The sequence below is a fragment of the Acipenser ruthenus genome, chromosome 57 (assembly GCF_902713425.1).
Source record: "Acipenser ruthenus chromosome 57, fAciRut3.2 maternal haplotype, whole genome shotgun sequence".
In the NCBI taxonomy this organism is placed as follows: domain Eukaryota; kingdom Metazoa; phylum Chordata; class Actinopteri; order Acipenseriformes; family Acipenseridae; genus Acipenser; species Acipenser ruthenus.
Genome location: NC_081245.1, coordinates 1,424,385 through 1,436,931, shown reverse-complemented (window position 1 = coordinate 1,436,931; position 12,547 = coordinate 1,424,385). Strand labels below are relative to the sequence as shown.

General features: G+C 36.7%; 1 protein-coding gene across 1 annotated transcript in view; it reads left to right on the top strand.

Annotated features, from left to right (window-relative positions):
- Positions 1 to 4,823: 4,823 nt before the first annotated feature.
- Positions 4,824 to 12,547, top strand: part of LOC117407574 (myosin heavy chain, fast skeletal muscle) — a 30,638-nt gene continuing 22,914 nt past the window's right edge. The window contains exons 1-19 of the mRNA XM_059017651.1: positions 4,824 to 4,873; positions 7,114 to 7,329; positions 7,702 to 7,845; positions 7,937 to 8,093; positions 8,367 to 8,394; positions 8,480 to 8,591; positions 8,683 to 8,775; positions 8,874 to 8,937; positions 9,027 to 9,125; positions 9,218 to 9,321; positions 9,411 to 9,549; positions 9,902 to 10,020; positions 10,111 to 10,260; positions 10,361 to 10,531; positions 10,615 to 10,924; positions 11,288 to 11,361; positions 11,488 to 11,575; positions 11,661 to 11,778; positions 11,891 to 12,014. Of these exons, the coding sequence (XP_058873634.1) occupies positions 7,126 to 7,329; positions 7,702 to 7,845; positions 7,937 to 8,093; positions 8,367 to 8,394; positions 8,480 to 8,591; positions 8,683 to 8,775; positions 8,874 to 8,937; positions 9,027 to 9,125; positions 9,218 to 9,321; positions 9,411 to 9,549; positions 9,902 to 10,020; positions 10,111 to 10,260; positions 10,361 to 10,531; positions 10,615 to 10,924; positions 11,288 to 11,361; positions 11,488 to 11,575; positions 11,661 to 11,778; positions 11,891 to 12,014 (2,298 nt within the window). The 5' untranslated portion in view covers positions 4,824 to 4,873; positions 7,114 to 7,125. The remainder of the gene's footprint in view (positions 4,874 to 7,113; positions 7,330 to 7,701; positions 7,846 to 7,936; positions 8,094 to 8,366; positions 8,395 to 8,479; positions 8,592 to 8,682; positions 8,776 to 8,873; positions 8,938 to 9,026; positions 9,126 to 9,217; positions 9,322 to 9,410; positions 9,550 to 9,901; positions 10,021 to 10,110; positions 10,261 to 10,360; positions 10,532 to 10,614; positions 10,925 to 11,287; positions 11,362 to 11,487; positions 11,576 to 11,660; positions 11,779 to 11,890; positions 12,015 to 12,547) is intronic.

Genomic DNA, 12,547 nt, shown 5'->3' with positions numbered 1-12,547 from the left:
AAATGCATTTTGTTTCTTAACATCAATTAGATATGTAGAATCCCAGTTGTGTTTAAATTAGTACTAACACTAGAACGACCAAGGTGGTCATTTTGATTGTTTTTGGAATTTAAATTTAAATTGCGGTGTGTGTGTTTAAGATACGGAGCTGTGCTTTCCTGACTTTTTCCTAAATATATGTACTAATTACCCTGACAAAGAATCGCGTAGCTGCAAAAATTAGGGAGATAAAATACTATTACCTATATGGTAACAATATCCTGGGAGACAGTCAGCATGGTTTTAGGAAAGGAAGATCGTGTCTAACTAACCTGCTTGACTTTTTTGAGGATGCAACATTGACAATGATAATTGCAAAGCAAACAACATGGTTTATTTAGATTTCCAGAAAGCTTTTGACAAAGTCCCGCATAAAAGATTAATTCTCAAACTGAACACAGTAGGGATTCAAGGAAATGCATGCCCATGGATTAGGGAGTGGTTAACATGTAGAAAACAGAAAGTACTGTTTAGAGGAGAAACCTCAAAATGGAGCGAGGTAACCAGTGGTGTACCACAGGGATCAGTATTAGGTCCTCTGCTATTCCTAATCTACATTAATGATTTAGATTCTGGTATAGTAAGCAAACTTGTTAAATTTGCAGATGACAGAAAAATAGGAGGAGTGGCAAACACTGTTGCAGCAGCAAAGGTCATTCAAAATGATCTAGATAGCATTCAGAACTGGGCAGACACATGGCAAATGACATTTAATAGAGAAAAGTGTATAGTATTGCATGCGGGCAATAAAAATGTGCATTATAAATATCATATGGGAGATAGTGAAATTGAAGAAGGGAACTATGAAAAAGACCTAGGAGTTTATGTTGACTCAGAAATGTCTTCATCTAGACAATGTGAGGAAGCTATAAAAAAGGCCAACAAGATGCTTGGATATATTGTGAAAAGTGTTGAATTTAAATCAAGGGAAGTAATGTTAAAAGTTTACAATGCATTAGTAAGACCTCACCTAAAATATTGTGTTCAGTTCTGGTCACCTCGTTACAAAAAGGATATTGCTGCTCTAGAAAGAGTGCAAAGAAGAGCAACCAGAATTATCCCAGGTTTAAAAGGCTGTCGTATGCAGACAGACTAAAAGAATTAAATCTATTCAGTCTTGAACAAAGAAGACTACGCGGCGATCTGATTCAAACATTCAAAATCCTAAAAGGTATAGACAATGTCAAACCAGGGGACTTTTTTGACCTGAAAAAAGAAACAAGGACCAGGGATCACAAATGGAGATCAGATAAAGGGGCATTCAGAACAGAAAATAGGAGGCACTTTTTTACACAGAGAATTGTGAGGGTCTGGAACCAATTCCCCAGTAATGTTTTTGAAGCCGACACCCTGGGATCCTTCAAGAAGCTGCTTGATGAGATTCTGGGATCAATAAGCTACTAACAACCAAATGAGCAAGATGGGCTGAATGGCCTCCTCTCATCTGTAAACTTTCTTATGTTCTTATGTTCTTACTGTCATACCTATTCCGACCTCGAGCTGTCAAATTGACCGATATATATATAAAACATAGTATAACAATCAAATGTTGCGGTATTATTTGTATTTACCAGTCAGGACTTGGTGATATCAGTCTGCATTCCTCAAGTGTGCGGTCTTCTGACATTTCTATTGTTCAACGAGCCTACTGATAGTCCATCAATCAGCCTTGACAGCTCACGGCATCCCGGCTGTCTGTTGATTGTCTGTCTTCATTCCTCAAGTGTATTGGAAGACACATGACAGCAAAGCAGTGTTTTAAATTACTGCAGAGTTTACCAAAAAACAATTCTGATGCAGCAGAGATGGACAATGATGAGTCTGGCTCTGAAGCAGACTGGGTTTGCGAAGATGAATCTTCCAGCAGCAGTGACAGTGAGGAGGATGCCAGCGAAGTGCCAGGACTGAGTGCACGAAGAGGGTGCAGGAGATCCTGTGGGAGAAGAAACAATCCTGTGGCAGCCCCTGCAAGGATGCCAGCCACTTCACCTGCATCCGCCCCTGCACTTGATCCAGCCGCTACTTCACCTGAGGCAGCCGCTTCTCCAGCGGTAGTACCAGCACCACCTGGCACTCAAGAGGCTGGTAATGATGGCACTGTTTGGAACACTATAAATCCTGGTGTTGAAGCTGCAGGTAGAAGGGGTGAACATAATATTTTGAGGGAAGTTCCAGGGCCCACGGCATATGCAAAACACAACATTGATGAGAGCGCATTGAGTGCTTTTCGCCTATTGATTGACATGCCTACGCTTCACCACATACAACGCTGCTCTGAAGCAGAAGCCCGCTGACAACTACAAGATTTCCCGGTCAATGCCCTTGGAGGAATTAGAAGCTTTCGTTCTAGTGCTAGGAAGCTAAATATATACACGCTTTTATACATCACACCGATTACGCATTGTACTTTTAATTTTAAAAAAGTACAATGCGTAGAAACCGTTTTTACAGTGCAGTGTTGTTTTTACGCTTTTTCACATGTCATTTCCGTAATATTAGAAAGTGCACTGTAAATGATGAAATAGTGTTCGTATAAGATATATTTACAAAACATGATGTTATTAATAATGGCATACAAAGGGTAGCCACTGTTTAGCTTATAACAATATAGCTAAACTAAATATAAAATAAAAATACCACTTTTTATGATATTTGTGGTTGACCAAAGTCACAAATAATCAAATAAGCAATGTCATTTAGTAATCTACGCATGAAATATGTTGCCTACTTATGAAAAATAATCTTTAAAAAGCTCTGGTTTAGAAATTGGTCTATACGAATATTAATTTGCTTTAAGAAACAATACTTCATCATAATACAGTTAAGTTAAACCTATAGGATCCATTATAAAACGGGTTGTGTTTATTTCTTCTTGGTGCATGAAACTTCTAAACACTTACAGACCTTAACATCATATTTTAAAATGAATTTACTTACATGTTTAGAGTCTAATCTCATTTACGCTGTATATACAGTATATGTTACAGCTAAAATCTGAAATTAGATTAACTAATGTGCACATTATCTATGGTCTTTAGATTAAGTCAGAAATCTGTGCTAGCTTACACACATTATCCTCTTTCGATGCTTGGTAAATTAGCAGAAGTAGTCTTATTTCATTACATGTCAATAACTGTACTTTTAAGTGTATAGACATCCATCGTTTAGAGATCGTCTGTAGTATAGACTTGCATGTTTTTTTCCCGTTCAAACTTATAATTGTTAACTCAATCTTTGTTCTAGGATAAAAAGTACACTTATATAAGCTGGCTTTGTATTTTGAAGTTTATTTCTGTGCTCTGTTATATCTGCCTGCCTATACATCTGTAATTAGCTTTGTTAAACCATCTCCATTTTTTAATTACATTGTGGATATCTAACAATGATAAAACAGGATTACAGTCTGACAGATAATGAGATACTTTTGTTTATGTACAATGACTAATAATATTGCAGTATCATACTTTTGTTTTCACTTTTCACTTTTCACTTGTGTTTTGCTGTACTAGGTTATTTTTCTAAGCTCGGTGTGCGAGTTCACCATGTCTCTGTAAACAAGCTAGCATGTAGGCTAACTACTGTGAAGACATGGTGGTAATAACAGATAATAAAATAAATAATCTATTTATTTCATTAATTACTTCATCGTTATAAAATTGTTATTATTCAAATCTTTTGATTTATGTATTTAGCGTACTTTATCGAAACTTTTTTAAATAACCTATTGTAACTTTTAATAAAGAATATTTCAACATTAAAAACTTTAAAACATATATTTTAAATAAAAAAAAGCTGGCGCGATGTCTGTTTATTTTTATTTATAGAGAGGCCTTCTCACAGACAAGCCGGGCACTAGATTTTAAAACCTTTCCAACCACAGTTAGTCCCAAGCGGGATTTGAATGTTTCATGATGTATGTTTAGTCCCGGTCAAGATGGTGGCGTTAATGGATTGAAAACTGCTCTCCACACCTGCGCAAAGTTCGCGGGAATTATGGGAAATGTAGTCTTAGCATTGAAAAAGTGATGAACTACATTGATCCGTTATCGAAAAAACTGTTGTGCATCCGATTTTAAGTCTCTGTGCATCTTTTAAAAAAAAGTTTTTTAAGAAAACGGCTTAAAATCTTAAAATGAAAAACACAAAAGGTATGTCATACAAGTAGGATCTACATGTCTGGTAATTTTCATTTTAATTAACCTGTTTGTTTTAGAGAACCATGAGAGTACGTTGTTTTGGAATGTTACTCTATGGGAAAATGTAATATTAATATAAACACTAAGATGTGTTTTAAATCTCTTATATAAGATTAGGAATTCAATGTTTTACACATTATAAAGTATCACACTATAGTACAGTAATTAGTAAAAGTAAATAAAAAGGTATCCAGTGTATTAGGTTTGCCTAGTTAAACTGTGTGTAATGTAAAAAAGAATGTATTTTAATGCCTGCATTAGTTTACCCATGCAACATTATTGATGACCTAATGAAGACTGTAATTTAAGTGTGATACACAGTGCTAAATCATTTGAAACAACAGCATCTGTCAGTTTGCAGGTAGGGGTGGTAGTGGTGGGCTGAGCCTAAAAAAAAATAATTGGACATTACTAAATTGGGGAGAAAACGTCATGATCAGCACAGCAGAACTCTCCACAGCAGCAGAACTCTCAGGTCCCTGGTTACAGCTGCACTAAAGTGCAGAGCTGGCGATTACATCGTATAGCATTTATGCAAGATTAAAAACACAGCAGGAAGAATAAGTAGTTTTTCTCTTTTTTTTGCAGTGCTGTGGACTATTAAAATCACCATTTTCCTGAACTTGTTGTCAAGGAAGGTAAGGAATATTTGTACGGAGTTCGTTTTGTATTTGACAAGAGGAATTGATTCAATAAATTAAGTAAAGCGGTCGTCGTGGGAGGGAACTCACTTTAACCTTTTCGTTCAAATCACGTAAACATCAAGCATATTTTAGGCACTTCCAATACCAGATCAAATCGACAATCGAATTGCTAGTATCTAATTTGTCCTTCAATAAACAATACGTCCAATGATTGGCAAGGAAGGGATTTATATTTTACCTCAATCCATGACACCCCTGCTGCAAGTCCAGAGTTTGCCTCTTACCCAGCCTTAATCTGCTTTTTGGCTTTGTCTAACAGGGGAGGGTAGCTATCCTGCCCCCCTGCCCATGGCTTACCTACGACCAGCCTTTCCACTGATCTGCAAGCTAATTTAAGGGTAGGGGTACCTCGAAAGGCGAGGCCGAATGGCCTCCTCTCGTTTGTAAACTTTCTTAAACTTTCTTATGTTGCAGATGAGTGGATGTTGGACTGTTAACAAAACAACACCTCTGTGCAGTTTGTCTAAGAAGCTTTGTGGCTTTTACGTATGTAAAGGCAGATGCTGTTTAAATTCTGTTATAATGTATTATCCTTTTAAACAGTAGAAAGTTACACATCTTATTTTAATATAGGGGAGACCGGGGCAAGCTGAGACAATTTTTGGAAAACACCGCATATAGGACAAATGGTGTCTACAGCAGGCTGAAACTTTGCACCACACATAACTCTGGTTTGTGCTTGTTTTACAAACAACGTGGATTGACAGTTAAAGTTAAACAAATTTGTTAAAAATACATTTTTTTTAAAAAATTAGCAAATGTTTCAACTTGAGACAGTATAGAATAAACATGAAATGGGCAACATGATTCCATTAAAAGTACATTTATTAATGCAGAAAACAATTATATTATAATGCCTATTATAAAATATAACTTAATAACAAGTGTGCAATAAAAATACATTTAACAAGAAAAATACATTTAATGAAGCCATCTGATTCCAAACATTAAAATATACTAATTACTGTTTAAAATCATAGTAGTAATTTATCAGGTGTGGTAAAAATTAATTAATATAATGAGACAAGTAAAATACTAACAAATACAACAATACCACAGGAAAAGATTACCCCACTAACAATGTCTCAACTTACCCCTGATACCCCTCCCCCACAATTTTAGTTATTTTGGTAGGGAAAAAAAAAACCTTTGAAGGCAAAAACAGATTTTACCTTTTAATAAACAAATTACACTGTACAGAAACACAGCGGTTCACTTAGTATGTGCTTTATTTCTTTGGCTATGAGTCAAAATATCCAATTCCTCAAAAATTATTTCAGGGTGTGAAAGGGTGTGAAAAACAACTTGAAATGACATACCTTGAGAGCGTCCACATACAGGGGATGGGTTAATCACATAGCTATGCTACTACGACTGTTGTCAAGGAGGAATGGCATCATGTGACAGGAAGTCATGGGTGGTGTCTCAACTTACCCCGTGTCTCAACTAGCCCCGGTCTCCCGGTCTATTTGTTTTTTTTTTACATTACCAATTCAAAATAAATCAGATATATGGTTAAATCTACTAACAAATCGAAAGCGTGAACTTTAACCAAAATAGCCAGGTACTGTCGACTATAGTCAGCTACTAAAGTCTGCATTGAATAGGCTATAGTGCTGTGTAATCAGACAAGAGAGGACATCAGGCAACTACTGAAACAGCAATGCTATTAAGTAAATGTATTTAAACAACAAAAAAAGCAAAATAAATGGTGTCAAACAACTAATAATAATAATAACTAATAACAATAATGTTTAACTTGTGGCTGCCTCACTAGCTTCCTAAGCCGCAAGGCTAGTTGCAGCCACATACTGTATATCCGCCTGGATCACTGAAACCAAATTAAACAATCCATTGATTGATTGGCCTGCCAATCCTCATTTCCTAGGAGCCAGAAACCAATATACATGCAGGGATAGTTTATGTTTGCCTCATTCCTGCTAAACTATAATAAAATAAAACAACAATGTGACAGGGGACACTTCATCCCACCACTGGCAGGAATAGGACAAGCAACCCTTGTGAAGTGTCTCCACTATGGCACACACATGCAGAGGGAACAGTTCAGGCTCCATACCCATGAAGAGATGCTGAGATCAAGCACCATATGCATTAGCCAGGTCTATCAAAATCTGGGGTGGAGCACCAGCTGTCTTCATTATGTATTCCCACAGTAAACCGTCATCATGAGTACAGACGCAGAGATGGAGATATACGGGGCCGCGGCCATCTACCTCCGGAAGCCCGAGAAGGAAAGAATCGAGGCGCAAAGCAAACCCTTTGATGCAAAAACTGCCTGCTACGTAGTAGAACCCAAAGAGCTCTACGTAAAAGGTGTTATCCAGAGTAAGGAAGGTGGCAAAGTCACTGTAAAAACTTTGGAAGGACAAGTAAGTCACATTACAGTAAAAACATTTCTGTTACTACTCTATACTACCTCGTTGTGTAAAAAAGGGTAACCTGCTATTTCCCATTAATTGGGTAGCATGCACTTCCTTATGCTAGAGAAATGCTTCCAATTACGTGGATAACCTTATCTTTCGATGTCCGTACAGTTTTTGATGCGCCGTCTTAGTTTTTTTAACTAGTTTTCTAACATTAACATTTTTTTAAAAAAAATGTAAATGCAGATTAGTGAGAATATAGCCCAATATACTCAGTACCAGTGACTATAATCTCTTGATATGAAACATTGTTTAGAAAAAAACAGTTACACATCAAGTTTCTCAGATTTTTTAAGTTTGTCCTTTTTTGTTTTTCAGACCGTCACTGTTAAGGAAGACCAAGTCTTCCCTATGAACCCTCCCAAGTATGATAAAATTGAGGACATGGCCATGATGACCCACCTCAGTGAACCAACTGTGCTGTATAACCTCAAAGAGCGTTATGCCGCATGGATGATCTACGTAAGAGTGTTCATACAAAATAAATAAATACAATCAAAAGACTATTTTCTTATGAATGAACTGTATGTAATATTCCATTGTACAATTTCAGACTTACTCTGGGCTGTTTTGCGCTACTGTGAATCCATACAAGTGGCTTCCAGTGTACGACCAGTCCGTAGTTAATGCATACAGAGGCAAGAAGCGTATGGAGGCTCCACCACACATCTTCTCTGTCTCTGACAATGCCTATCAGTTCATGCTTACTGGTAAGTATTTAAAAAAACAAGCCGATTTTATCTGGGGTAAATACATTAAATTCATTCCATCTGTTTCTATATCTCATGCCTTTTGGTGAGGTAATGGGTCTCGTATATCCTAAATGGAATGAGTTATGAAGAGCATTGTTTTTGTAAATGACAATATCATGACAGAGGAAAGAAAAACATTGACCCCACACTGTTACACATTATTATCAGGTAAACTAGGTACTAACTTCGAAACAATCTTTAATCAGATTCTTAAAATAATTACCTTTACAGATCGTGAAAACCAGTCAGTCCTGATCACGTAAGTATGGATAAAATTACAAACATTATTAAGAAATAAACCTCTCAAAAAATATAATCTTAACATGTTTTTCTCTTGTATTCAGTGGAGAATCTGGTGCAGGAAAGACTGTGAACACCAAACGTGTCATCCAGTACTTTGCGACAATCGCAGTGTCTGGTGACAAGAAGAAAGAGGCGGCTCCTGGAAAAATCCAGGTTGGAAACTACTGTCATTGACATCAAATAGTACGGAACATTCAACTGGTTCCAGTTCCATTAACTAACTCTAGGATTGTGTCTTATATAGGGAACTCTGGAGGATCAGATTATTTCAGCTAACCCTCTGCTGGAAGCTTTTGGTAATGCCAAAACTGTGAGAAATGACAACTCGTCTCGCTTTGTAAGTGACAAAGCTTTCGTTTCCATTATCTTACCACATGTTTGGATTTTCTACAGTGTATTAGCATATTTATGTGATTTCATTTTATTTTCATTAAGGGTAAATTTATCAGAATTCACTTCGGAACGACAGGAAAACTGGCTTCTGCCGATATTGAGACATGTAAATTTCTTTTTTCTACTTCAGTATTTCACATCTTTGTCTTATTTATATACATTTAAAATTCTGACTGTAATACTCATTCATCATAGACTTGCTGGAAAAGTCCAGAGTAACATTTCAGTTGTCAGCTGAAAGGAGCTACCATATCTTCTATCAGATCATGACCAACCACAAGCCAGAGCTCATTGGTAGGTGAAACTAAACCATTCTGTTAACTGGCTGATTGATCTGTCTGTCTTGAAATATTCTTTTACGTGTTTGTTGCTGTTGTTCCTTCCAGATATGCTTCTCATTACCACCAACCCTTATGATTTCCCTATGATCAGTCAAGGGCAGATCACTGTCGCCAGCATTGACGACAAAGAGGAGTTGGAAGCCACAGATGTAAGTTCCATTGATTAGCGCTGTTTAACAATTTTGTTACCTTTTTGTTTTGATTTTTTGATGTGCATGATGTTGTTTTTATTATCCAGTCTGCCATTGACATTCTTGGGTTCACCAATGAAGAGAAAATGGGCATCTACAAACTAACTGGTGCGGTGATGCACTACGGTAACATGAAGTTCAAGCAGAAGCAACGTGAGGAGCAGGCTGAACCAGATGGCACTGAAGGTAACTTGATTTACAAGCACAGGCAATATGCTTTAAATCATACTTAAAAGCATTTACTATTCTTATCATAGCTATCTTATTTAATTTTCATGTTCATGTAGCAATAAGCTGAATATGCATTATTGTGTCATTAACATTATATTCAAAAGAATGACTTCTTATGTTGTGATCACAATATTAAAGAAAGCACTGCTTGTTTCTACTTTATACATGTACCATATTTGGTGTACGATAATTTGTTATACATTTCAAGACAATATGATGTACCTATTCCATCAATTTATAGATTACAATTTATTTAGGATCGAAACCGCAAAGTTCAGAAAATATAACATCTTGTGTTTGGTTTCAGTGGCTGATAAAGTCAGTTATCTGATGGGATTGAACTCAGCCGACTTGCTGAAAGCCTTGTGCTTCCCGAGAGTGAAAGTGGGGAATGAGTATGTGACCAAGGGGCAGACTGTCCCCCAGGTAATGTGTTTGCTCTAGACCGCCACGCGCATTGCACACAATTCAACTTCATATTGTTTTAATTTAACAATTCATCTTTTATTTTTTTAGGTCAATAACGCTGTTGGCGCTCTGTCTAAATCTGTCTATGAGAAACTGTTCTTGTGGATGGTTATCCGTATCAACCAGATGCTGGATACAAAGCAGGCAAGACAATTCTACATTGGAGTCCTGGATATTGCAGGATTTGAGATCTTTGATGTAAGTTTAATTTATCATACTGCTTATATATGTTTTACTACCTGTCACATGTTTTATTATTGCTACTGATGCTATTCATATATTTCATACATGTATTTAGTTCAACAGCTTGGAGCAGCTGTGCATCAACTTCACCAATGAAAAACTGCAACAGTTCTTCAACCATCACATGTTTGTACTGGAACAAGAAGAGTACAAGAAAGAAGGGATTATTTGGGAGTTCATTGACTTTGGTATGGACTTGGCTGCTTGCATTGAGCTTATTGAAAAGGTTTGTAAAAACATAATCATCTTTGCACCATCCTTGGCCTCTCGCTATTCTATTTCTAACATTTACATCTTAATTTCCACTAGCCTATGGGAATATTCTCCATCCTTGAAGAGGAGTGCATGTTCCCCAAGGCCTCAGACACTTCTTTCAAGAACAAGCTGTATGACCAGCACCTTGGCAAGAGCAACGCCTTCCAGAAACCTAAACCCGCCAAAGGGAAAGTTGAGGCCCACTTCTCCCTGGTGCACTATGCTGGCACTGTGGACTACAACATCACCGGTTGGCTGGAGAAGAACAAGGACCCACTGAACGACACTGTAGTGGGGCTGTACCAGAAATCATCCGTGAAACTCCTGGCCCACCTTTATGCCAGTTTTGCAGCTGCTGATGCTGGTAAAATGCCATACCTTCATTCACCTTTGAATTCACATTATATGAAACTAATTTAATTACTTATTATACTGTATGTGCAGTGCTGTTTAAGACTTTCAGTTATTTTCTCTTTTTGACAGTGGCTAAAAATACTACAAAAACAAATTATTGTTTTTCTTAATATCTAAATTTGTTTCAACACTTCTTAGAAAAACAGCATCATTACCCCTCTTTTCAGGTAGACACTTGTTTAGTTCAAGCACCTCGCCCCCTAGAAATAGGAACAGACACTGGGAATCCCTTGGTGGCTAGTTTGGAGTATTAAAGATTGTTTTGGAATCATTTGTATTTTATCAGTCTGAAGATTATTCTTTGTATTTAAAGATGCTGGTGCTGGAAAGGGGGGTGGCAAGAAGAAGAAGGGTGGCTCCTTCCAAACAGTGTCAGCTCTTTTCAGGGTATGTGTTTTTGCTTTATCTTCTTTTTATGGTCAGTTTATTTCTGTCGCTCCCACCGTTTACAAAAGTCTGTACTAGCTTGTAAATTAGAAATGCTAAATGTATCATATATTTGTCACTCTACAGGAAAACTTGAACAAACTGATGACCAACTTAAGAAGTACCCATCCACACTTTGTGCGTTGCTTAATTCCCAACGAGTCGAAGACTCCAGGTGATTATAATATGATCATGCATGTTTGTGACAAGTATCATGATTTTAAAATACGTTTGTGACACATTTCTAATTGTAATTTTAGGTTTAATGGAAAACTTCTTGGTTATCCACCAGCTGAGATGCAATGGTGTGCTAGAAGGTATCAGAATTTGCAGAAAGGGATTCCCAAGCAGAATCTTGTATGGTGACTTCAAGCAAAGGTATCAACACCACTGAGTTTAACCTCTCATTAATGTTTTTTCTTTCTTTTACATTTCTTTATGCAGCTATTAAAAGTGTATAATGACATGTATTCACTACTTTTTTACATAGATACAAAGTATTAAATGCAAGTGTTATCCCTGAGGGTCAATTCATGGACAACAAGAATGCATCAGAGAAGCTTTTGGCCTCAATTGATGTAAATAAAGATGAGTATAAATTTGGGCACACCAAGGTTAGTATACATAAATATATCTTTACAATTAACATCATTTTGGAATGGTATTGTATAGAATAGTATAGTAACAATTCATTTAAAGGCCAATGTAAACCACATTACACTTATGAAAGTCAATCATTTTCAAGATAAAGACTTAGTTTATTGTGGATGATACCCACCTATATCGGGTCCATAAAGCCAGGAATTACTTCTGCTAGGGAGTTACTTGCTGCTTTTAGGTTTAATGGCTTGTCTTGCAGACATCAAGCCTTGGATGTCTCTGAATTATTGAATGCTAAATTAAGACAAAACAGAGATTATGCTAGTGGGCTCTCAAAACCAACAAAGAATGTGGGATTACGTGATCTTGACTCTAGTAATCTCTCATTAAATATTAAACTAGAAATGAAAAATGTGGGGGTCATCTTTGATCTTGATCTATCATTTGAGACTTATATTAGGGAAGTTACAAAAGTATATTTTTACCATTTAAGAAATATAGCCAAACTTAGACCAATTGTTTATGCATCCGATGCCTTTGTTTCATC